At 32.2% G+C, this 27,995-nt stretch overlaps 1 protein-coding gene across 2 annotated transcripts; it reads left to right on the plus strand.

The window, feature by feature from the left end:
- The first annotated feature begins 13 nt into the window (after positions 1-13).
- LOC148228221 (uncharacterized) lies at positions 14-27,969 on the plus strand. 2 transcript variants are annotated; one of them, XM_088199866.1, is made up of 13 exons: positions 14-232; positions 10,859-10,924; positions 20,047-20,214; positions 20,288-20,360; positions 20,432-20,503; positions 20,566-20,649; positions 20,842-20,943; positions 21,345-21,458; positions 21,571-21,660; positions 22,155-22,319; positions 22,544-22,665; positions 25,279-25,462; positions 25,532-27,351. In XM_088199866.1, exons 1-13 carry the CDS (start codon positions 153-155, stop codon positions 25,646-25,648), a joined length of 1,437 nt encoding a protein of 478 aa, XP_088055992.1. In that variant the 5' UTR covers positions 14-152; the 3' UTR covers positions 25,649-27,351. The 2 variants fall into 2 exon arrangements, with proteins under 2 accessions (XP_088055992.1, XP_088055991.1); XM_088199865.1 differs by lacking the exon at positions 22,155-22,319 and having other exon boundaries at positions 25,532-27,969.
- The last annotated feature ends 26 nt before the right edge of the window (positions 27,970-27,995 follow it).

Here is a 27,995-nt window from a genome sequence, read left to right on the forward strand (position 1 = left end):
TACAGCCGCGCGCAGTGTTTGACGTTTGCGTGCGTAGTGAACGGACGTCCCATGCGGCTCCCCGGTGCCCTCTTCGTTGTCATGTGAATTGGTTTTGTTTTGTTTTGTTAGTAATCCGACAAAATTCTAACAAGTGCGAGTTCCAACTCAAGATGACTAAATTGACAGAAGAAATGGTCGTGGCCAGGGCCAAACAGTCGGACCTTTCGTCCATAAAGAAGTTGAACTGTTGGTATGTTGTTTTATCTGTCATACGTTTGCTTACTTTGTTTAATATATATTTTTATTTTATTTATTAGTCAGTAATTCGATTGTTTTAGAATTAGAACATTTAAAAATATACACACTTTTCTTAATCATTACGGCCAAAACAATATGGCGCAGGTGCAAGTGTCAAAAATGTAAAATAAATAAATAATTAAAGTCAGATTTTTACATTGTTCCTCAATCAAAATCTGATTTTACATGAGTATGTACTATATTCACCATTAAATACGTTTTTACTAACTTAAATTTGGTATTGTTTTTTATATGAGAATATTACTATTATTTAACGTGTGACTCACAAACCTTCCCACGCGCTTAATAAATATTTCGATTATTTTTTTAACAATATGATATAATCCCAAAATTTAATTATATAATTAAATATTTCGCGCATACGAACATAAAACACTCGTTTTGCTCCAATTCGTGTTATCACAAATATAGTTATAAAATTAGTCTTGAGTAGTGAACGGTTTGTAATTTATTATTATTTACTTTTTATTAAAGCGTATTTGTACATAATAAATTACGTTGATAATGAAGTTAATTTATGTTCACGACTCACTTACTAATTATCACAATTGTGAATTTCATTGCTTTTTTCATACATTCACTTTTCATCGTATACGCTGTGTGATCAACAAACAATGTATACATTTTACATATAAGTAATTTTAATCTGTAGTTGTGATTTATTTATATGTACAATATAGAACAATCGTGTAGAATATAAATTATACCACATTATCGAATTTTATTAGTCATTATTTATAATATCAGTTTAATTCAGAGCGAACCAAGCCTTACAAAATGCATAGGAATTGTTCACGTATACACGTCATGTACCAAAGGAGAAGTTTGTCTTCATGACGAATGCTCGTCTTTTACCATTTACTTATATGTTTACAATTGTACGTGAAAGCTCATTTTCTCTCGCACGTTCGTTTATTATCAGGGGTATTAAACAATACAATGAAACGGTTTAGTTTTTAAATTTAAAATTATATTCAATATGTCAACTTGAATTAGAGATTTAATCAAAACACTGTTTATTTTTTAATGTTTGTCAAATTTGTTCACTTAATTAGGAGGTTGTAGAAAGAATAAATGCAATTTATTAAGATTTTAATAAAAAGATCTGCTTATAAAATTAGGATTAATGTTAAAATTAACTTCTACTAATATTATGCAAAATGTTTCGCTGCAAAGCTAATGGTTGAAAGTAATTGCTGTCGAAATTAAATATAAATTAGTTGTTCAACAAAAATAATTTTATTAGTGTACCGTTATAAATGTTCATATTGTATCTTGTCTTTCGTTTTGGGACAAATTGGAAGGCTTGGAAGGCACTGGTTTAATGTGAAGTATGGATATATTTAAATGTGCGTACTTTCTATCGATATATTAATAAGTAGTTCATTAAACTTATATTAGATTTTATTTTAATTACTGATCACGTTTAATTATCCGTGATATTAGGAAAATATAGGAAAACCTTATCTGTTACAATCAATCGGAATTATAATCATATAATATTCATTAATTCCGACTTCATAAACAGAATAGAAATTGAATAACACTAGGATTTGAATCCAGGTCTATATGGTATGTATTAGTCTCCGACTAATACCACTTGTCTATTGTGGTGGTATATCCAAGTTATATTTTATTTTTTCTTCTATTGTTCCATTTTTACAAACAATTTTTGTTGTTTTCATTCGCCATTGGTTGGCACAGTACATTTATATTATATATACGTTATGATATTGATTTTTCGATACGATGAAAGCCTTAATGGAAATATTACTGAAAACCCGAAAAAACAACACGCGAATATGCATTTAGAATTCACGACTATATGAGTTGTGGAATTACCATTTTCTTGCAATATTTTATAAAAAAATGAATACTTACAAATGATATAATGACTGCATATTAAAGGCAGAAAAAATAAAATATATAGAAAAAATAAAAAAAACTTTAAACAAAAAAAATATCGAAAAAATTTGTTTTGCACACAAATAGTATAATCTTTCGAGTGTCACACTCGCAATTTATATAAAAAACATCTTTGCCACTAATTATCTATAGACCAATGTCTGCTAAACTGTGTGTCACAATTTATTTATTTTTATTCATGCTGATGAAGTATATTTAATTTTGTTGGGATTTTTATTTGGTGTGCCACAAAATAAATTCTCCTCGCCTAGTGTGTCGTGAGGTAAAATAGTTTGGCAGACACTACTATAGACTTTTGGGCTAATGCCCTGTGGAAACTGAATATTATTAACTATATCTTATAAAAATAGTTTTTTTAGAATAATAATCCTGGGTCGCACATTTCACTTGACGTTGCCAATACAATATAGAATTTTAGAGACGCCGACTGTCGCTTTGTTTAGGTAATCTGACCGAAACTCCGATCGTCACGTGCGTCGGCGTAACGAATAAACTTGCTTTACAAGTTGCAAATACTGATAACAATTTGATTTATTACGCTTTTAACAAGTGGTTTTGATGTTCGTTTCTCTTGGTAGTAGATATACTTCAGGATCAAGTGATACATTGTATTCAAAAGATTCTCTATTTTTTTGAAATTGAAATTGTAAAATTATCACGATTTGATGTTATATCATAACATGTTTATCTAAATATTATTGACATTACAATCAGATTTTTTTTAAATAAAGTGTTTATTAAAAAAATATATCGCATGTTATATTGTGCGTGTTCATTATACCTGTAAATAAATAATAGTGACTTTATGTATGTTTTCACTACTGTGTATTGGCGTATGCTATATGTATGAAGTCTTTTTACAATTACTCTTGGTGTCTATAATACATATTAATGTGACTTCTTAGGAATTAGGTATAGTGGTCTTCGGTTCTTTTTTTTGCACTCTATTAGTAGATATGATATGTGGGAAGTTTTTGTTTAAAGGTATTCATAATATATAACTAACATAATGATTGGATTTTTTTATGGTTGTATATAATGTATTGATAATGCAATAGAAACATAAAAAACTAAAGTAACGCTGATTTTAACGCAGATCTCCTGAATCGTTAATTTTATAAATTATGTTTGTTAATATATAATGGTTCGGTGACTATTGATCCCCCAAAGTTTATTCAAGTATTTATATTCGTAAATACTAGCATCCGTGAAGGATATAAATATTTAATATTATATTTAAATAGGGTGGGAGCAAATATTTATAAAAAAATACATATAAGAAAAAAAAATAGTTTTTTATCGTTTGGGCAAACTTTATAGTACAATAAAGATAATTCCTTCATTAAATATTTTAACGATAATATTTTTTTATATTATTTGTAAATTATCCATTCATTATAAGGATTAGGCTATTACATTTCAAACTTGTATTTATGGATATTTTTGAATAGTAAAATATAGTCTTGAATGCTCATTCAAGAAAAAAATATTCCCAGAAAATATTATTAGCGAATAAGATTAAAAATTGCACAGAGTATAAAAAAGGATGTTACTTATATATTATATTTAGTTTCTTTAGAAAGTTCATCGTTATTTGGAACACAAGATATTAATATTGAATATATTTTATAATTTCAATATGTAAGATTTAATTAATACATAATTAGAATAATGATAAATGAGATGGTTATATAGTAATATTTTAATATCAGCAATTTGAGATATATTGGATTTTATTTGTCTATATATACTTTTTTTATTTTTGTATTTTATTTTAAATTAATTTACTTATGAATATTATTATATTTAGATATATGTATATTTAGTTGTTTGTTAAATTGTACTTTGATTTAATTTAATTTTTATTTATTACAATATATCTGTGTTTTTTATATATAAAATGTAAAATAACTATTTAATATACGTACAGATACAAATTAATTATTTACACGTGTAGCTTTTGAATGAAAATATGTGTAATTAGTTCCAAATTTCTTTTTTTTAACGGTTTGTAAATATGAAACTATTATTATATACTCGCGCAATAAATATCAAAACCAAACGATAATTACCAGAATGTATCTTGACAATTGTGTAATATAAACAAAGGGTAACGACGGGTTCCCGGGTGCTCCCACCCGCATCCTCAGGTTGTGTATAAGCCCTTACCTATCGGCTCTTTAGCAACCCTAGCACTGAGCACAACCGCTTTCCATCGGACAAGCCGATGGTCCGCTTCCACGTCTCGGCCGGAGTCGTCCCGATGGACGGCTGCGACCGGTGTCCCGGACCGGAGCTACTGATGGTAACACGCAAGAAGGATAACACAATAGACTGACACTGAACGGACCGCCACGGTAAAGCCTCTTAATGTCCAGAGGAAAAAACAATCCCTTTGGACATTAAGAAAATGTATACCATTTTGTGCATTATCTAAAACTGTATGTAATTTCGTATAAGTGCAATATTTATATAAATTTGCTTCCAAACTATTTAAACTTTCTGGGATGTGAGTATTTATGAATATAAATTTGGGGGATCAATAGTCAGTGTACCGATATAATGAATACCAGACTTTCTTGTGTTTGTATTTTGTCTATTCCATTATTGGTGTGTTAAGTTGTGAAAGTGACCTATGTCAAAAATGGCCTAATAAATATTCACATGTATTGAAATTTGATTCGTGGGAACTGCTATTTTGGCTAACGATTTGTTTGCGTGGCTGACTGTTGAGGATGTAATAATAAACACATTTTTAGTTTATGCGTATGATGCTAGAAAAAATAAAAGCTTGCTCTATTATATGTATTAAAAACGCATAAAAATTAATGAATCATCATCAGCCTCATTATAGTAGTTGCCTGGCCTTTTTCATGGTAATGTCCCGGATTTTTTAAATTATGATTAATTTACATACATATATAGGTTAAATTTCATCACGATATATTGTATTAATTAACGCAATTTAGCTTTGTAAGTAATGAAAAATATGATGTTATATCAAGGTCAGCTGTTTCTCAAGGATCATTTTCACATGACCGCGTTTGCTGAAAATCATTATGGCAGCAAGCACCAGTGATTATGTTCTTTTATATCGTAATCGATGGTCATTGTGATTTGACGTAGGAGGGCGTGTAGGATGACACGTTTGATTTAAGATCATGAACATGTTACGCAATCGTATTATTATTGAAATGTTCTTTAAAAAAAAATACCTTGATGTATTTTCTTCGGAAATTTCGAGTGCATTCTCAAGCATAACTAATAAACTTTCAAAGCATGTGCTTATTTGATCGTAAAACTCTCGTTTTCTAACTTAGTGGTATCGAACGAACATATTGTTTCTTAACCGTGTTACACGCATAGTTGTAGGGTTAAGGTTAAGCAGAACAAGAGTATTGATATTGAAGCAAATGGTGGATAAACGCCTTATCGAGTTACAAAGGCAGTAGCATAACACGTTCTATACTCGACACGTGTATCTTTCCTGTGGTTTCAAAGAGCTACAAATTCTTGGCGTGCTCGAAGCGAATCGCCCGAGGTTAGTTACGAAATTCATTGATAATCACAAGTGTTTGAAGAACCGAGCACGCCAATGAAGATGACCCGGAGTTGCCTAATACTAGTTTCGATTAAAATACTACAAGTGTGCAAAAGTCAGAGGTGAAATGCTTGGAACACAGTCATCCGCCGAGGATAACAATAGCGCACTTGAAATGCTGCGCCGGCAACACATGCTGCACATGACTCCATGAACAGCATACAAGATAAATTTATATGTTTTAAAATAGCTCAACTTGCACATCACAAGATTTTTAAAGATACGATCCACAGAGTGTGTTGATCTTTATCATTAAAAAATGTAGATCTAACAAAAATTAACAATAGCCATGAAGATATTGATCAAGAGTGTCAAACGATGCTCGAATCTAGTGATCAAAAGTGTCGTTAATTAAAATCGCGAATAGTGTCACTTTACATTTACATATTTACATTTATTCAGAAAATATTTTTGACGAAGCATCAATGAATACAGAATAAGGAATAAAAACAAATTAAGTATGGTATTCATATAAGATAGAAGATAAAAGCTGCAAACGCTCACTAATAAAATAACGAAAACAAAGATACAAAGTTCATAACGAAGAGGATTCAGAATAAATTTCTCTATTCGAAATTGCCTTTTGATAGGAGCATCGAGGTACAATTCATTGCATTCTCGACATAGCGCGTATTCAATGAAGCACCTTTTGAAGTTGCTGAGGGGTGGTGTCGACAATCCGTCAATACTCGGAGATTTTGAGAGTGCCTTAGAGAGTTGCAATTGTGTCCTTCATTCTTAACATTTGAGAGAAAAATCGGGCTCTGGTGCTTATCGTTGCTGGGCTTGATCAATAAGTGGGCGAAAAAACAAGTATTCCTTCTCAGAAGTCAAAAATCCACGTCGAAAGCAATACAATCGTGCCGTCGCAATAGAAACGCTCGATTATCTTGCGTTCTTATTAAAACTTTTTATAACAATATTACGATTTACTGAGAGTCGAATAAAGCACATCTAAACCGAATTTTGACAAATAGGAGAACGTAAAAAACGATTATCCCTTCTCAGAAGTCAAAAATCAACGTCAAAAGCAATAAAATCGTGCCGTCGCGTCGACAGCTCAAACGAGCGTTCGATTTAGTGTTCGGGCGATGAAATTCCAGCTTTATATTTATTAAATTGTCCAAATGGGGATGTGCCGCACAATTATCAATGAGCAGTAAATTTTCCTTATCTTAGGTTGTAGCTCTATATCCCAACTTGTGTTCCAATAATTTAATCCACGCATTTTTGTTGTTTTGTTAACTTTGGTTGCGATCACTCTGTTTAGAAGAATAAAAACATATTAAAAGCAAACTGTTCGATTTGTATTATGCATAATATGAGCAAATTTGTTTGTGATAGATTCGAAATTGACATAGAGGCATTGATCTTAATAATTTACAGTTATTTCTCGCATTCTGCTAAACGACGTGCAGAATTAATGGAAATATTCGAAAGCGGTGAAATTGAATGGGTACAATTGCTACGACATATTCAAACACGATTTCTGTTTCTATCTCATGTTGTTGAAAGAATAATCAAAGCTTGGCTGGTTTTAAAACTGTATTTTACCGAACCAGGAAAAGGGGATTGTCCAAATATGATTGAAAAGATTTTCCAATCAGAAGAAGAGGAGTCCAAAACTTTTGTTTGATTACATTTCGTTTATGACATAATTAATCATTTTGGTACAGTTATGAAAGAATATCAATCAGATGAAATATTTATCATTAAATTAATAATTAATTGTATGTAGGACGCGAAGGTATTCAGAGCGTCGAACGAAGCGGGAATAACGACAGAGCGGCGTCGGAGAGCACACCTGGCTTGTTGTGTTGACTTCTTACAATGGTGCGAGCCCAACCGATCAAGTTGGCCCTAAAACACCTTGATGACGATCATGATAATGAACTGCCGATATGCCAATGACAGATCGACCAATCTTGAGCGTTACAGCAATAACAACACTGTGCGATAAAATATTGCCAACTGAAAAAAATGATTCAAAATAATTCTTACCATTCAATATTAATTCTGACAAGTCCAATTTAAATTCTAATCATTTAATATAAATTTCGACCAATTAATATAGATTCTGGCCGCTTATATTCTGTCCCGAAAAATACTTGAATAGTGTCTTCAAACATTCTTGCTACTTGATAAAGCAACATAATATAATATTTAGACAACCATGAAAATATTTTTTGCCGATGCAGAAAAGTATGTTTTTGAGTTGTGACGTTATTATAGTACACGTAAAACAACAAATTATGTTTTCCTGTGTTCTTGAATAAGTGCAACAGATCGAAACGAATTGAAATGGAGAATCATAGCAAAAATGATGATAACAATACTTATGCATATACACGCGAGATTGAGAAGAACGAATACCTTAGCAGTTGATTACTGAGATTTTTTTGAATCTTGTAAATCTAGACTGCTTTAAGATATTAAAAAGAACAGCTTTGAACGATACAATAGTTTTGCTTAATGACCGTCGCTTCCTGTCGTCTTTAACGACTTTCATTTGCTTCTTAAAAAATGCTCTCTATTACGTTGGCAGCATCTGCTTCCTGTTGAATCGCGACGAAAGTGGAAAAATTGTCGCCAGCGGGGAAAGTATTGTTCGTGTGTGACGAATCACAGCCGAACTTCCGACCTCGAGAGTAGTGACGCGAGATAGTGACAAGACGCTATCTAACGTCATCTTGGGTCGTTAGCGTTAAGATTTCTCGTGCATATTTTCAGTGACTAACTGATTTGCACTCTCAGTGCCGAGATTACATTCTGCCGTCTCACAATTTAATTATTGTTTTTATCAATCGTTATCAAATTTTGCATAGATCCTGCACAAAACATAAGTACTATTTCATCTCTGCCTGGATTAATTTTGGCATACACTAATGAAATGTTGAGTAGGGTTTGTACTCTGTTGCTGAAGTACCGCCTTTTTAGAAGTGTTTTTTGTGTGATAATTTATTATACATACCCACGATGCTAATTTTATATATTCATAGTTTATCTTAGTTCAGTGTTTGTATTTCAAAGTGGAAAACTGTTTCTCTGCAGTTTACAAAAACGTTTAGGTTGTAACTTTTCGACGTCTCGGTTGGCACGTTTCAAGCTGTCCTGATTTCAGCTCACCGTAGTGGTGCTAGGCCACAACCAAATTAGGCCAACACATAAATTTATGCTTTCTTTTGAATAAATCGATAATTTAATCGTAAAGAGCTTTTGCATATTTGTTTTTTTTTATATATATAAAAATATTTTGATTAATGATATACATTTTAAACTCTCGCTGGAGTCGTCGCCTCACCCCAGTCTTTCGACCCACATTCAAACAGAGATTGATAATATACATGATATTGAATTTGGTGCATAATTTAGCGCCGAAAGTAGGCTGGGCACGAAAGGTTTTGAATTTTATTCAAGTTCTCTTCACAAATCGGCTATAAATAATCAATGAATTCGGTATCGCACGATCGCGAATTCATTCTCCACCATACCCTAAATAAATACACTCACGCTTGCTATCGATCATGTAATGATGTGTATCTAAATTTATACGTGGTTTGTCAGAATTAATTACTCACCCAGGGCGGGTCTACTTTACTGTAGTGGCGCTTTAATACCATCTAGTACACGTGTATGTATGCATATGCACAATGTGCTGTATAAATCATGTTCTTCACGTAACACGTACCGCTACTTTTTTCCTATTATATTGTATTCAAGTCATTATTTAGTGATGGTAGTAGTAGTACGTATGAAACGAATCGGAGTGAACGGAACGAACGTGATTCGGTAAAATTGCACCATTGTCTTCATCATCTCTGTGTTAATACTAGCCATTTAATCCGAGAGCTTGTAATCGTCTTTATGTTCAAAAATCGCGGTTAAACGTAACGGTAGCGAAAAATTCACGCCCGTCTCCATTGACTAACCCTTTGATGTCCCAGCGAAAATGTATCGCAGTTCAATGAACCGTTGAAATGGGCAGAGCGTAATTTGATAATTTCTAAGTTAGCAAGTAAGTCGATAAAAACTATCAGAGATATTGCTGAAGAAATTGCTATCTCATACGGTTCATTTATAACAATTTTCAGTATAAAACGAGGCAGTAAAATCTGTTCAGAAACTGCTAAATTTTTCACGAAAATAGCGTTGTAAAAAAATGACTACCTAGCGTTGCTCCAACATGTTATAATATGTGACGAATTATGAGTATGTAGGGCATCCAAATACCATCCGGTTCTCGGGTATTTTTCCATTACTTAATCGGTTACCCGTTTCACTATTATTTACTGACAGATATAATTTATATTATATAAATTAAAATATTTAATTTTCGTATTTTGATTAAATAATATTTAATTATAAAAAAAATTAAAACCGATGCATACTTTTCTTTACATACTCCAGTTTTAAAGAGTAACATCTTTAAAAAAATACAAATGCGTCATCTACCATATATAATGCCGGTGGTACTACTAATTTTAAAATTATAATTAAATTACAAAATGCTTTAAAACCTATTTCTTTAGTCATTGCTAAAAACCAACACGAGTTGCGTACAATCACTTTCCATTTTCGCGCGAAACGAACGACCGAACGGTAAGTACTGGACCGGCAAGTACCTACTACTTGCTGCACAAACACCATGAATTAAACATGATGAATGAACGAAAGAACGAGTGGTTACGTCGAACGTCGATTTCGTTTCTAGTGTTTTACACTATAGGGTGTCTATTGTGCGTGAAATATTAAATCTCCATTTTCTTTCTGAAACCAATTTATACACAATTGATCATTATATTTTTATTTCAACGCTCATCACTAATTAGATAATAATAATTCAAAGCCATGAGACATTTAGAACAGATAGTATTCGCTATTGTTATGGAACGCGAACTTGACACTTTTCTACCATCGATCTCGATCGCTACTTTACTGTATTGCTCATCATTGTCGCAATCATGTATTTCACAATCAATTTTATTTTATATAGTTTGTTATAAAATATAAAAGTATATTTTTTTCTTTCAGGGGCTCCGAACTTACAGACGTTAGCATCCTGAAGCGTATGGCTAACGTGGAAGTTTTGGCGTTCAGGTGAGTTCTACCTCATTTATTTTTATGAAATGCATATACAAGCAACCATAAAGTGATAAAACAACGGAGGCTGCGTAATTGCCCGGGAACGTTTTCGTCGAGATCGCATTTTGCCTCGATCCGATAAGATCGTGCTATGTGCGAAATATGCTAAATGCGTGTTTATGTTTTGCTGTATTATCCGCATATGTTGTGTGGAGCAAACATTTAAAAATTCAAGGATGATGCTGGCTTTCTTAGTCACCGCACCATACCAGCTGACTCTTTGTTTGCTTTTAGAATCTCGTAAAACTGGCTCTCTGTAGAACGTATTGGTAGTAGTTGTGCGTATTAGGATTATTTGTGATCCTAGATGACCTTGTTACTGTTCAACACAGCTCGCCACAAGGACATCATGAAGAAAATATTGGATATTGTAAAGTATCTCTAGAGCTAGCGAGTGACTCATGCCTATGCAATACGGATGCCAGGTCACAAACGTGGTGCGGAAGTTTATTCTCAGTCCATGTACGGAATAATCAAAGGACATGCTCAAGTTGGCGCAAAATGCAATAAAGCAGCTCTAATTCAAACGTTTTGATTAATCAAAAACGAGACAGAGACTTTACTTATGCCTCCTACACAGTGGTTCGGTCATGATCGGTGAAAGACCTGGGTGACATGCCAGTGCCAGACATTACCGACATTCTCAACTATGCTTTACTTCTATTCAAATTCTTGATTGTGATCTAATAGATCGAAGTTATTTTGGACCTTTGGATGTATGGAGATTGATATTTAGGAACATATTGTTGATCCAGAAATTGTATTGAGATCAGTAGCAACGATTATGCTGGATCTTTTTAAATCTTTTCTCACAGATCGTTGTTAATATGCGTAATTCTGGCTACAATGACACATTGAGAATTCCTCAAATTAGTTAATATTTACACTCTTCATTCATGATAGCCAGAAAGCATATTATATTTATCGTTTAGAATAAAAAAAATCCGTTTCGTGATTTACTCATTCGTTTTGGTTATGAAATTATGTAGTAACGTGATTCATCGCACTGATTTTGTAACACATTTAGGTGTTTTACTTTAAACGGATTACAAATTACATAAGCATATTGCACAGTTTCCTTGAATATGCATATCTTGTCAAATAATGAAACCGACTAATTTATGATAGAGCAAAATAAAGAAAAACAGATATACGAAAAATACCCATTGCTATTTTAAACAAAATTCTACAAGCAGTGTTGAGATACGATCTTGTCGTATATATTGGAAAAGCATTTTAGTAGCTTGAGGTTTTACACATCTCGGAGATACGTGAATAACTATATTTCTAAGTACCGTTTGAAAAAGAGGATTGTTAGATAGATCGATAAATACAGCTGTCTAAATTTTTAAGCAACAGTTTTGATATGTTCTCAACCTGGTACTCACAGTTGGTAAAACCATTGTGGTCTTACAATTTTATTTTTATGTATGCAATTATATTAAATATGCTTATTAACACAGACATAGTTTCAATATATATCTTGGGTTTTGAGGCCGAAGAGGTGTAACTTTGCATCCATAAAAAGCTGGTAACAGTATATTTTATTAGGCATATATAAAATACCACATACATATGGAAATTTAGATGCTGCTATCAGGCGATGGAGCGTAATGATAGGTCGTGAAAGTCAAATTGAGCGTCTTCGCTGTAGTGTCGAGTTGAATTATTGTCGGCTGTGTTCTTGTGATTATGCTGGACGATACGCTAATGTGACTCCATGGCGTCGTAAATTGTGTATTATATTTGGATTCCATTATAAAGTGCAGATGACATATATTCTTCTTTGTTTAATTCTCTTTTTTTATTAAAATAAAATAAATACATTTGGGCTTATTTAGAACAATACATATTCTTGTGAATGTCAGTGATCAATCCCTATCGCTAGATTAATGAAAGGTTTGTGATGATATTCTCGACTCATGCGTGTATTTTTTTTATGCCCTGGAGCTAGAAGTTTTTCTTCTCACCGTCGTAGTAGCTCATCGAGTCGTCACAGATCACGGAGCCGAAGATTAGCCATGTGCATCGTCTTGGCTATTGCGAGACCGTTTTGCAGAGCTCTTTGTGAGCGATGATTTACAGTTGTTGTTGAAGAATTTGAAGCGAAATTCGCTTTTACGCCTTTTCTGGATCCATATAGAGGTCCAAATACCTTCACTACATATTTAATCAATATTAAATCCACGCGTTTGAGTCATCATTTTCAGTACGAAGAAATAGTTATTAAACATTATAAAATACTAAGAATTAAGTAGTTGAAATATACGTTCACGTGTCGTAGTGGTGGAGGTCACGCCAAGTTCAATGTTTTGAGAGTAGTGGTCACGGTTGGAAAAATCGCTCGAGTCCATTGACGCATTGAAAACATAATGGCTATGGAGTTGTGACTACAATGTATGCATCAATTGTCATATAATTTAATTTTTTTATAATATTGAAAAAATACTATGTTCATCATTATCATTTTCTAAAAATCTATTATAAAATTTGAGAGCTTTTAAGAATTGATTTGTTTAGTAAGGAACATAGATTAGAAGATCAGCGAAATATATGGTTTACTCGTGCTTGATAAACGGGAATAAAACATAAATGGCTCTTTATTTATTATTTATTTTCAATAGTTGCAAACTAGATTTGGACAGTTGATTTTGACTTATAACTTTTAGTAATTTTTTTTTTTTATTTCCGGCTAACCGTCATAGAATCGAGTCGATATAAAGTGATTAATAACTCCTGTATCATTAATAAAACCTGTACTATCCATTAATCCAGAGGTGGTGCACAAAGCACAATGATTAGATTTTTCGAGTACAACTTATAAAAAAAATCATTTTATGGTTGTCTTTGATAATTTATATAAGATCAGTTTTTACTCTAAAATTTAAATTTTTTAACTCTCTGTTAGTTTAGTACACTAATCATATTTTGAAAGTATTCGTTTAAAAAACAAATGGAGAAAATAATAATTCGTTAACATTTTTATATTTCTAAAAACTATTCAAGTTATTTTGTTAATTTAAGAAAATATCTAAGGATTCTCTCTCTAAATGTCCAATGAAAAGAACTAATTTCTTTTCGTATGATGTACTTTCTTCAAGCATTGAAAATGCAATATTTTATTTTCTATTTCAATTAAATTATATTAAGTTGTGAAGTGATATCCACCGTGAAATATTTTTTTGCAGCTATTGACCGTCTGTTTATTTATCCCAGAGAATATTTTAATTTCGTTTAAGCAAGAAGCAAAACGCCTTAGCACATTATTAACTCTTAAAATCATTAGTTTGTTGTGCAGGACCAGCATTTTCCAATTTATTTTAATGTGGCATAAGTTATTGACTAATAACCGAAAGAGTTCGAATCTCACATGAACCTTGTTTTTCAATTTTTGTCATTATAGAAGAACGGAATTAGTGTTTCTAATATTGTTATAATTCCGATCGATTATCACTGATTAAGTTTTCCTAGATTTTTCCAATTAGTCATCGCGATATTTATCTCACGGATGTATTGCTGATTAATTAAATTTGAGTTTGGTCTGACATCTTATGATGATATGGTCTTCAGCAACATACGTATAAAAATAAATAAAACAAGAGCCGTAAGCGGCTCACGGGCCGTTGTTTGCCACTTTATGTTTAAATATATAATATTTCCTTAAGATTTCAGGACACTGTACGACAAATTTGTACTTTAAACTTGAACTTTTTTTTATATTTATTTAGTATTTATAACAACTAAAAAAACACAATTTAAATTATATATATATATACATATATATACAAAACAGTAATTGTAAAATTATAATACAAAAATAAGAATACATATTTAATGTTAGATGGGCAAAATATTTTTTTAGAAAGAACAAGGCATATATGGATTAATCAGATGGTTTATTTTTCATTTTCGTTGTAAATATTCTTGCCGTTGGGAATACTCGCTCGCTTTCCGTTGATGTTGTCTTAATTGTGAGCAAAGCTTTAGATTTTGAATAAAACAGATATAATTACTTATGATTAAAATGATGTAATTTTACACCTAAACTAGTGTTGGAAGAGAAAATATGATGTAGAAAATAAAAATAAATAAATATTTATCTTATGATATGTTGGTAGTAGTATTATATTTGTTGATGTATAGAGTTTTATAGATATAATAAGTCAAGTTTACTTTCTCAAGATCGAATTGAATCGTTTTCCTTCCACTGCGATATTTATGTAATCGAGAAACACCTACCGTATATTTTCTGGAATTGACGGAGGGTCGTTCGGAAAACCTTGCCGAAAAAATTAGGAAAATTGACCCAACCTTCGTGAAAAATTCACGCTGCGTCAGGATGAACATCTAAATTATGCGCAAGAAGAAGTATTATAAGAAGCAAACGATCGGTGGAGCATCGAACTCTCTCGGACCGTTAGATGAGCGTTTGGAATTCGTCAGATATCCGATTTGCTGACCTACTAATATAATCGATTATATTATCGGCGACACTTTTTGTGGTTTGACTGCGTTCTTGCGACTTTGCTCAAAAGTGGTTTTATTTTTGCCATTGAAAAAAAACAGGGGAGTTCAACTTGAGTGGAGCAATGAGAAACTTACATTTTAAAGTTAAGTAGTTAAAAAGTGGTTTATTTTTTTACGAGATACATATTGAAAGAACTTTCAACAGATTCAACTGCATATAACGAACCATACATGTCGAAATACATATCGAACTATTATACTTCTTAAGTAAACATTCAATAAAAATCTGATAGACTGAAGGTTAGTTATACCAAAAACATACATATGTAAAAAGTATTCGGAAAGCAGAGATACTAGGTCTAGAAATGATTATTTATATGTCAAAAGCATTTTATTTTAGTACTTTAATACAGTGGGTTCTTCTAATTTTTACAATCAATAATTTCTCACGATTCAAAAACCAAGACAAGAAAATCTCAGTGATGTTTTAACTTCAATGATTTTATATCGACTATTTATATTATATATTGATGATATTATTCCGTTATAAATCTCAAGTTCTTTCTCATAAAAAAAGATAAGTTTCATTGCTGCTTTATTGTCTGTCTTCATCCTCTGTAGAAATTACATAAATTAAATACATTTTTTAAATCTTAATAATAATTATCAACTCAGATGTAAAAATAATCAACTTTATATGAAACGAAATGGATCTCATACATGTTACTAGGGGTGTCACATTTTTACAAAAATATATAAAAAATATGAAATTAATTTTAAAAAGCAAATCAAATACAATCCGACAAAATTTTTGAGTATGACAAATGTTTAAATAATGTGTTTTGTTTTTATCGGTACAATTTTTTTTCGTTTTTTTAATTTTTTTAATATGTTTTTTTCTTATTTTTTTCAATAAAAATACTTATTCTACGAATTTTTAACATGTCAATGTTACCAGACTGCCTCAAGCTAGGTGGCACTCTGGTAAAATTGATGTGGCTATATATTTCTCTGGCGACCACGGCCAAAGTACGACGACCGGCGGTGCCTCGTCCGCCGACTTTATAATATTCAGTAGCTATGCAACTATTACCTATAAACATTGATTAACATTATCGCACCGGCCCAATCTGTGTCATTATCACCCATCACCACCCGTCCACCATTGACTTATATAACATTTTGTTAATTGATTATAGTGACATAGAAATTTTGCAGGTGTTTTATTTTAGTATCTTATACCCAAATATTTTGACATACGTTTCATAAAATAACAGTTCAAAATATATATTATTGTCTGATGAATTCTAAGGAGTATTGTCGGATGAATTGAAGGCCTACGTACAAAATTAATCTGACTTAATTTAATACTTTACGAGACTATAACATAAGCCAATTTTTCTTTTATTTCTTACCCAACGTATGCGCCTTGAAATTATCCGATTTTTCTTGGCGACCTTATTAACATAATATTTTTGCGCTGCCTCTCTAGATTTTATGACATTACACATTCTACTTGTATTATACGTAGGCTGTTCAAAAAGTTGTCAAACTTTTAATTTAATGCATCAGAATTTTATTTGTGAAATTCATTCGCGATCCTGACTTAGAGCCATTCAGCTTCTCAACGAATTTGTCAAGACATAAATATGTATTCGGCGATAGCTGCAGGGAGCTGGTCCGATAATTTGTCAAAAAAAATGACTTCTTTAGTTCACCGAGAAATCAGAATGCATAATTGCGGCGTCAGTATACCACAAAAATATAAAATACAAGTTCGGAAACTTTTTTAACAGCCTTCATACAAATTCGCTGAATTTATTCAGCTTTCTTTCAATTTTCCGCCCCGACCCAAATACGGGTCGCGACCCCCCGCATAAGAAGCTCTGGCTCGTACTAGCGTTTACTTTCTCACGCGTATGCGGCTATTTTCCTTTTCTTGCATATCACAATATGTCACACATTATAAAAATACGTATGTTATTTTCACGAAAGCCGATTATTATAAGTTTCATTTTTCGATAGCGCAATAGTTTATCCGATTGGCGTAGGAAAGATTGCGGCGATCTAGATACTCCATTGCTAACCTATTTCGTATAAATATCATATATTATGCTAATTGTGCTGCACGTCAGTTCTACTAAATATATTGCAATAATTGTTACTAATATAATATAGAAAATGTAATCAAAAGTGAAAATGCTAATTTGACTGCATGCGGAATTGTATGATTTGAAATATATTATAATACATACTTTGGGTTTGATTCGTAATCACTGATTAATCAGTTGCTAAATACTTATTTCTACGTTTTTATATATGTATACTTAAATTATAGAAACTCACGCAATCCAACTATAATACATATATAGAGATGTATTATTGCAGTAATTATAATTGAGTATATTATCTAAATCTAGACTGGGTGTCCAATTTAATTCCAATTAAGATTTATCTTGCATCTTAATTACTTTAGTATATAATAAAAAAAATCTTATTCTACAATAGTAAATAACAATGGTTCGGTAAAAATACTTTTTTCAGTGAATTTTTTGTGTTTGTCATTGCGGCCAATGAACCAATGAACATTATTGATATTGTGACACTGAAGATCCTACAACAATGAGCAAAGTTTAGTCGTGAAAGACTAAATCATTACATACTCTTTCGCTCTTTTCATTGAAGGATGATATGAAGCGATCTCGGCAGTAAATTTTGCTTAACCCGTTGATCACGTCAAACACGACAAGCGTATTGTTATCAGAGCAGACTTAGCGCGCAAATAGCCGTCTCGCCATGACCGTGGCGTTTCTGTATACACACATGGCCATACTTGGCCACCGGTACACCTTGCCATATCGGGGTGCTCCTACGTGGGTTGGTCGAAGGCGTGAGACCATCGTCGCATGATGTCACACTAGTGGGCGAACCGTTCCGCAGACGTCCGAGGCCCCCACGTGGGCAACGCGGTTCGAATCCGCGCGCCGGTCGATACTGCACTGCTGCAAAAACACTTTAGTTGCAACACTTTTATTGTTCTCTTGTGGTTTCAACGCGTTACAAAGATGCTGAATGGCATAGAGCAAGGGATCGAGCAGAGATGTACCCTGAATAATTGTATTTTACAATTTGATTTGACGCAATTAATTTTGACAAATAACTTTTACTTTATTTTAAGTTAAATGTATAAAAATATAGTAGAAAATGAATTATGACATACATATATCCATCGAAATTATTATATAAATATATCCATATTAGTAAATCCATTGTATTATTCTCATGATAGCTTAAACACGTGCTTCTCAATCGAAGAGAGTGTGGGTGAGGCGCAATAACAATGTAAATTTTATTATAATAATAATCTGCATAAAATAAAAACCGCACGGATCATTAGTAACTATGACCTTACCTAGTCGGGCGTTTGCTTCAGTACACTGCGCGTACTGAGACTAGGCATGACCTCCTACCTGGGCTTTCGCGCGTAAGCCAACATCCAGGGGATGCATTAAACATAATTTAAAGGGGAAGGGGCAGGTGGGTGCATCTGTCACCCTTAAATTTGGCCAGAAAATGCATGTTATTAATTAAATACTATGAATCTTAATAAAATAAAAATATTAAAAAAAAGCTGAAATGACGTCCCTGATACTGAACCACAAATTCTCGGATTATCCCTCAAAAAAATGTAAAAAAAACAGTCTCGAATCTATTCCGATAATATTTTTTAAAATATGTCATTTCAATAAAATCATATCGCAATACATTTTCACCGGTAGATATATATTTTTACCAGTGAAAATTTAATTTATCTGACAGGTGATAGTAAAATTATACGATTTCAACTTTCCATACTAGGGGGACCCAAAAATAACGAGATATTCTTTATACTTTTTTATTTTTCAAATTTGGTTACCTTCAAAGTACTCTCCAGTCTCCATTGACCAATATGCACTTGCCTAAATGTTTTTTCCATTGTTCAAAACAGTTCCGGAACTCACAGTGGAATTTCTTATAACCCCTCCAGTGATTTTTGTTTTAACTCTTCCATAGTCCCAAAACGTTTTCGTGAATAATCGGTGTCAATCCGTTTTTGCTCAAAAACTGCCTCACAGACAACGCCGTGTGAACCGGTGCGTTGTCATGATAGAAGAACCAATCCCCTGTGCTCCAAAGATCTGCCCTATTTATATAAATTAGTTTGTGCAATAATGTTATATAAACGTGCCTGTTTGTAGTATTCAAGTCGTATCGAATATTGATTTGATCTCTTGGGATTCGGGCGATCCGTTAATTGGACCTGATTGGACAATCAAAGTGAAAGCTGTTGCTTTTCTTTAGCTTCAATAGTTCATCTCATGTGACTCGGCTTGGTGCAGTTTGGCTGAATTCCAAGTCGGAAGCGAAGTGGTACTTATGTGGGCAAGTTTTGACTGGAGTACTTGAGTACAGTAGTATTCTGGCTTATATACCCTTAAAGAATGGGGGGAATAACTATGATTTTTCTATAATAATCTAAAATAATCTCCAATAAATTATGTGTATTTATTATTATTGCATGTTAAAATTGAATATATATTTAATATTTTTTTTTTCAATCAATGTTTCAGCATCAACAACATCAGATCTTTAGTAGAATTTCAACATTGTTCACGACTGAAAGAGCTCTATGTGAGAAAGAACAAAATATCTGATTTATCCGAGTTGAGATATCTGCGAAAGCTTCCGTTCTTAAAAGTCCTATGGTTAGGTGAAAATCCGTGTGCTGAAGTCGATAAGTATAGAACCGTTTCAATAAATTGAAATGTTTTAATTTAACACATAATCGATTATTTAGTTATATATTTTTAGCTATCGTATGACCGTCTTGAAAGCATTACCGAACCTTGAAAAATTGGATAATTTTTCAGTTAGCGAATATGAGGTATGCATCGTATGCTTTTAAAAGTGTCTGTGTTTGTATAAACTTGTTATTTATTAGTGATTCATTTTCAGGTTGTAGAAGCAATTAATAAAGGGTCGCTGATTAAAGACTACGATCCCGAAGAGGACTATGAACCTGAATTGGTACTACTCTGATTTGTTATTATTGTTTTAATTTACATATCAAATGATTTGTGAATGTCTAGGACGACTACACTCAATGGAACAGAAGCGAAGAGAGTAACGGGGATAAGAATGCGGAAAGACCCGAATATAGGAACGGTGATAATGTAAGTCGCAATGCTTATGAGTCGTTTTACTATTTAAATAATAAATATCATTTTATTTGTAATATAATATTTACTATCAACTAACAATAGATAAAAAATTGTATCAATATTTGAATGATAAAATTGCCTATGGTTCACTATGTATGTATTATTTATATTGCAGCTAATCCTATCTTCCTGTATTGCTTCCAGGAATCTTCTAACGATAATCATAATGCTCCAACGTCGTACGGTTATTACAGATCTTCCGGATTACGGAGATCTCCGCCAAATACTAATAATCCCAGATATCAGGTAATACATTTAGATAGCTCGATGGAAATGTGCTATTGCTAGATATTGGAATTAAATAAGTTCCATGTGTCTATATAACAGCTATAGTCAATATAAGTAAATCTGTATGAAATAATGTACGCAGTACTGGACCTATGATTGAGCCTTGTGATACACCCACTTTTTAGCATTGTTAATAAGATTAAATTCTTTGCAATTTGATTATGTTATTGTTTCAATGTTTATAAATGCACACTGTCCACACAAAATTCAAGATTTACTATTGACTGTTGAGAAGATGTGACTTCAAAGCATTTTTATGGTAATTTTAGAGTACACTTGCATTATATATGTGTTATCATTTTTTTAATGAAAAGATTTTTTTATCAATTCATTTAATTCTATTATCTGTGTTTTTTCAGGAATATGAGAGAAATAATGATGAAAATACGCCGACGAATACGAATCACGCCTACAATAGACCTTCAGCATTACCTCGATCACCGCCGATGACTAACGGATCATCCAACTTACAAGTGAGTACACATATTCATTATTCATAAAAAAGTACACCAAACATTTCGATAAAGATTGAATGTAAAATATGTACATTAGAGTTGCATTAATTGCATTAAATTATATTTTTAGGGTAGTCCTGTACGCCAGAAGTGTTACACGCCAGAAAATTATGAAGAACCGAGATATGAACAGTCGCAGTCCAGGTCGCAGTATTTCGAGGTAAAAACACATTCTGTTTGTTAATCAATCTAGATCGACTAATATAGCGGTTAGTACTTGTTTATTATATGAGCGCAAGTTTTTTTTAAAGAAGTGTTCTATTTGTATAAGATATTAGTTTTGAACGTATTTATTTTATCATATTATATTGCATTTCTTATGGATGCTAGACTGTGTCAAAAGTGATATACTTTCTCTTTCGCTCGCTCGCGTGTTAAAGTGATGAGAGTGAGTGAGAGATAAGGGCGTGCGGAACGCATGTAACGCACGCCCTTATCTCTCACTCACTCTCATCACTTAAAACACGAGCAAACGAAAGGGAAAGTATCTCACTGCAAGATGTTTTTGCAGTTAAGTTTGTATTTATGGTTAAATAATGTGTCTCAACTCAATTTGCGTCTTTATGATAGACAAGTTTTGAACATTAACGGCATTTTAGTGTGTACATTGGTCGCTTGACTAACTAACAAACTACTAATATTTTCACAATAAAGCGCTCGGCGTCGCTGGGCGACGATCTATCGAGCCAGCAACACTTGCAAACCGAGACGAAGCTACAAGAGGAAGTGGTGCTCTTACAAAGCGACGCGTCTGGGAATAACGAATCGGTAGCTTATAGACGAATGCTACATCACAGTCAATCCGCCAACAGCATCAAGGTTGCTTTGTTAACGCAACATTCATTTATGCACTAATGCACCGTTTTAATTTTTTTTATTACGTTCCATCACATTATTATTTCATGACACCGTCGAATCCTTTTTCTTACTCTGCAGTTATGTTATCCTGTTGATTTTGTTTAGACGCTTTGCTGATCTTTATAATACTCATGATGTGGCAAGTGTACTTTTATTTTAAAATAAATTTGTATTTGTTTTTATAGGAATACACTCCCGTGAACGGTGATCATGGCGGCCAGGGTAGATATCAGCATCAGAATAATAATAGGCATTCTGTGGACATGACTCAGTCGCAAAATGTAGAAGGCTACGATAGAAATGATAGGTAATTTTGTTTTAAGACTTATATTATAGTACTCGTCATTGTAAATATTAGTACACACAAGATTGGCAACACTATATGTCTATAAATATGTTTTGTACAACTTTTCCACATAGATACGATTTATTATTACTAGATTTCATATCTAGCTTTACTTGTGATTTGTTCATAGTTATATAGTATCCTTCAACACATGAACATATTTTTAATATTATGTAAAGAAAGTTTTAGAAATGTTTTTGATGTACTGCTAGTAATATTATGACATTAAATTGATAAAGGTAGAAGCAGTCAATTTCTGTCACTGTCCCGTATTTATTTTCATGCCAATTTTTTTTTATACTTATATGAGTTGAATTATCTCATTACCAGAGAATTTTTAATACCATATATATACAACCTAACTCAATTTTAATCATTAATGCATGATCGTCAGAGAGATTAGGAAAATCTAGGAAAATTCAATCTGTTATGATTACAATATATTGGGTGTTAACATAAGTTGTGTCCATTTTTTCCAAATACAGTGGTACCTCCAATAAGTCCAACTTGGTATACGTCCTGTTTGGACAAGAAACATTTTGCTTGGTATAAGACCTTTGTTTGGAGTGCGACCCGCGTGCGTGCTAGAACTTGTATGTGTCAAAAAGACACAGTGCATGCGCAACTTGTATGAGTTACAACACCGCGCGAAAAATACGTTTGTTATACGTCCTATTTGGTATAAGTCCAAGGATCTGGAACGGATTAAGGACGTATACCGAGGTACCACTACAAAGTCACAACAAAAAAATTAAAACAAATTAGTCGATAATTCTTCAGTACTTACAATTTCTCGCCAACATTCTACAAGTGCTTTCGATGCCTCTGCGATAAAATCATCCGGTCTTGGCTCAAAGAATTCGTCTTGCGCGGTTTCAAATTTTGTTTCGCTCTGGGCGTTCTTGTTGACCATGACTCACCCATTCTTTCCTTCGCCTCATACTCACATTAAAGCATCATTTTTCATCACCAGTAATGATTCGGTAAAGGAACCTTTGCTTGTCGCCATGCTTAGCAAGATGATGCGCAAGCAAACCAGCAGAAATTGTTGAACGTTGTTTTTTCTTAAAGCATGTGTGACCCAAGCGCCGAGCTTCTGGACTTTTTCCATGGATTGAATATGGTGGTATATGGTCATGTGACTACAATTCATCTGCTCGGTCAATTCTACGGTGGTTTGAAGTGGATCTTCATGAATAAGGTGGTTTAAGCGGTTCTCATTGAATTCCACTGGTGGACCAGAACGCTCCATGTCTTTCAGGTCGAAATTACCGTCTTTGAAACGCGAAACCATCAACGAGCTGTCTTTTCATTCATAGCATTTTCACCATACACTGAGCAAATATCGCATGCAGCTTTGGTGGCTTTATTCCCTTGATTGAATGCATACAGAAGGAGGTGTCGAAAGTACTCACTTTTGTCTACTTGACATTTCAATAAGGAATTAAACGTAAAGGCAAACACAATATCTTGTAGTATAGAAAATAGTTTCATTAATTGGAGATTTTGGAGATAGCAATTTATTGAGCATGTGTGTTTAGATTAAAGATACAAGATGACACTGTTGTCATTTTCACCCAAAAGTAAGTTAGCATCTTTACACTTTAAGCCATCGATATGTATGCGTTCAATGTTTTTACAACCAACTTCGTTTCATTACACAGTTTTAGCACAAAATACCGGAAGGGTTGGTTTGTGCTGCGGTAATTCATATGGATTAATTCGAGAATTTATTAACTCAACTGGATATATGGTAGCTGCCTCTTTATCCTTTATATTTTCGATTAAGTAAGATAAGCATGACATTATCTTTGAATCGAAAAATTCATTTCATCGACTTTTATATGATTGTGGCAAGTATCGCTACTACGCCATGTAGACTACATAATAAAGTGATGTCCCATTATACCCTTTTTAAGGTTATAATTTGATTCACCCTCGAATGTGGAAAAGTCAGGTTTATCCAAAAGGTTGTGGCCGGTGGCTAAGTCCGATATACTGTAGTCCTTGCAGTGGCGATGTTGTTGATACCTCTCACAATGCGTTAGTCTCTCATCTCTGCCTGTGTTGCTGGCTAAGTGAGCAAGCCTTTTATATGTCTTCTCATATAAGCACGATTAGAAAAAATGTATTTTTAAACCAATTAGACTGTATTATCAAACTCAACTCATAATGTCTCCCTTCTAATAAACTATGGGTATGTTCCCGGGTGTCTCTTTATAAACGAAAGCATTGTGGTTACTTCTAGATGACAACAAAAATATAAATAATGCTTATTGTGCAGTATTTTGTGTTATGGTTAAGAAGTTTCGTTTATGGTTTTTGAAAGTCTGTTGTAGTCATTGTTTAAGTCGTTCTTGGGTGTATGTAAAGCATCTTTGTTAAATTGACATTTTTTACTGGCCAATTATGTGGTATATCCTACTGTTATTTTTTCGTTGAAGTATATATTTTATGTGAACGAAGCTACCTTAATTTTTTTATTAAACTTTAGGGTTTGTAAAAATGTAATTGAGATTTCAGAAAAGCTTTTGCTACATTCAAGCAATGATTTTAAAACTATTTCCGTTTCAGATATGCCAGCCAAACATTATCAAATGTAGATAATAACCAGCAGCATTATCCGACAAATAATAACTCTCGACAAGAACATTGGGAAAGAGATAGCATCGTCGGTTCTTCGAAAGAGCGAGACGGACATATAGCCAGTGCGGTCATGGGAGACTATAAAGGATTCACCAGAAGGCCAATGACTAGAGTATGTACTTCGATCAATTCTTGCTTTATCCAAAATCTTCATTTATTATAAGATAATTTATCATTATAGAATTCGAATCTACTCTCAGCCGTTTTGTGCTTGGTAAAAGAACTCGACTATACGAGTTTGGAAGTAGCCGAAATGGCCGTGAGATGCAGAATGGACGAGCTGGCGAACCGACCATGAGCCGACGACTTTCCTGCGATTCAATCGCAGGAATTCCAAAATTAAACTTTTGTGAAGAGTTGTGTTATAATTTCCATTATTGGCGCTCGTGTGTGTGTGTATGTTTAAATTTAGTCTGACGAAATGTTTGTACGACACTTGTGCAATATTTTATCGATTGAACGGTTGATATATCGCGCATTTCTATGTAAACACGTACCTGATCTATGATTATTATTTTATATATCATATTATATTATTTGTAACAAACCATGTTAATTCTTTATTTTAATAAAGTTACCAATAATAAGCGTCGTATAAATCAATCGTTCAACCGATGGTGTCCAAAATGATATTATGTTACGTGTTACAATGTGGTGCTTAACATGTTAACAAGTTTATTAAAATTTATATGCACTAGTTAAAAATAATGTTATTATAATTTTGACAAAAGACATTAATCGGGCACAAGATTGCTGTGAATTGTTTGTAAAGATTGATTGTTTTTGAGTTTATTGTGATGTTGTTCAAGTACGATTGATGGTTCAGATGCGTCAATATTATATATACACATAAGATTCAACAAATATTTGTTGTATGAGTTGTTATATATTAATTAAATTCCATTTTGGATGTTCTAAGAGATTTAACTATATACATATGGCCACAACAAATGTATTTCATGAACTGTTAATGCTATAGAAAAACATAAATACCTTAAGAAAGCTCAATTCAAGCTCGTAATATCAATCAATGTATTGAGTTTATTTTAATGTATGTTCTTCTTCTGTAACATCAATGGTTCACCAAATATCTCAAAGGTCAAATTTTTACTCTATCTGTGTTTTTATTATTTATAGTAATAACATTTCATCACATATATGTTATTTATGAACTATTGGTATAATCAAAATTTGCGAATTGCCCTGTATTTTTTTAAATTTAGGTAAAAATACTAACGCTCATGGTATGATTAGTGGTAAAAAGAATAAAATAATATTATATAAATATGTATTATTATCACATAGTTAACTCATTGCAATATTTTATTTTTATCTGTATCTCTGTTGACTAAATTTTTACTGCAGTAACATTAATTAATAGTTTAACATGTTATTGTAGTAAATCATGTATTTATTTCTCTTCAATAGAAAAATGTAGTTAACATATTTAGCACTTGTTACTGAAACATCTTGCTATTTTGTCGATATCTAAATTAGCATATTATTGCCTTTTAAATAATCTTCTAAATCTATTCTATAGAACTATCATTTAAATTCTAAGGCAATGATAGGATTGATATATTTTTGCTTTGTTCTCTTCATAAATGCTTGTTTTATCCGATCATTTTCATAAATACTTAGGGGCCATATATGTATATCTTAATAAAAAAAATGGGTAAATTTGATGAATTTCGTACTTAAATAATATGAATTTTAAACATGAAACACTTTTTATTGATATTGCCCAATGATACTGAATCGGCGATGTCAATTAAACATTAAATAAATGCTCATATTAAGACTCTTCTTATAATGTACGCTTTAAAACTGCGTATTTTCAATTTTTAGTCGTGACATCTGTAAATTTGATTTATAGTATATATGTATGTATAAAATTGAAAATGTGTTATAGTATGAAACAAGACTTATATCGATTTGTATATATGTCTGTTAGACGCCAAATCATGGCATTAAATTGAGCCTTTTAGATAAAAAAAAAAACAATCATCAGATTGTAAAATTAGTTAAAATTAGAAAATTTGTATCTGCCGCCGCAGCATAATTAGATTACATATAATAGAAAAATGATTAAATCAAAAGTAAATAATGATCAAAATGTGGATTCATTATTTTATATTTTTATTAATAATGCGCTTGGTATATATTTTTTAATGGATTTTAATTATGAATAATAATTTGCCATTACCTTGCGTGTTTTATAAATTATATAAATTTAAAAAAATAATTTTAATATTGAAGTGTTGTGAAGATTTAATTAATTCTTAAATATTTTAACAATCACATACTTAACATTGTACACGTGTATGTTAATATTTTAATGTGTTAACTATTAATGTTCATATCATTATAGACAATTTAAACAGTGAGATTATCATAATGCTATTTGAAGTTGTCAAAATTGTTGGTTTATATTTAATGGTTTATTTTTGTGTTGTATATTTTTTTATATTGACATTCGAATCCATCCATAGTTGTATGTTATATATATTTTTACAAATCATAGTCTGATAGTTATATGTATAAATTGTTTTACATTAAATGTAAAAAATATCACCAATGCTCATAATCTAATATGTAATAAATCGAATAGTAACATAAGTTTATTTTATTTTATATGCTTATAA

The sequence above is a fragment of the Plectrocnemia conspersa genome, unplaced genomic scaffold, assembly GCF_051122295.1.
Source record: "Plectrocnemia conspersa isolate PC_06_02 unplaced genomic scaffold, ASM5112229v1 ptg000012l, whole genome shotgun sequence".
In the NCBI taxonomy this organism is placed as follows: Eukaryota; Metazoa; Arthropoda; class Insecta; order Trichoptera; family Polycentropodidae; genus Plectrocnemia; species Plectrocnemia conspersa.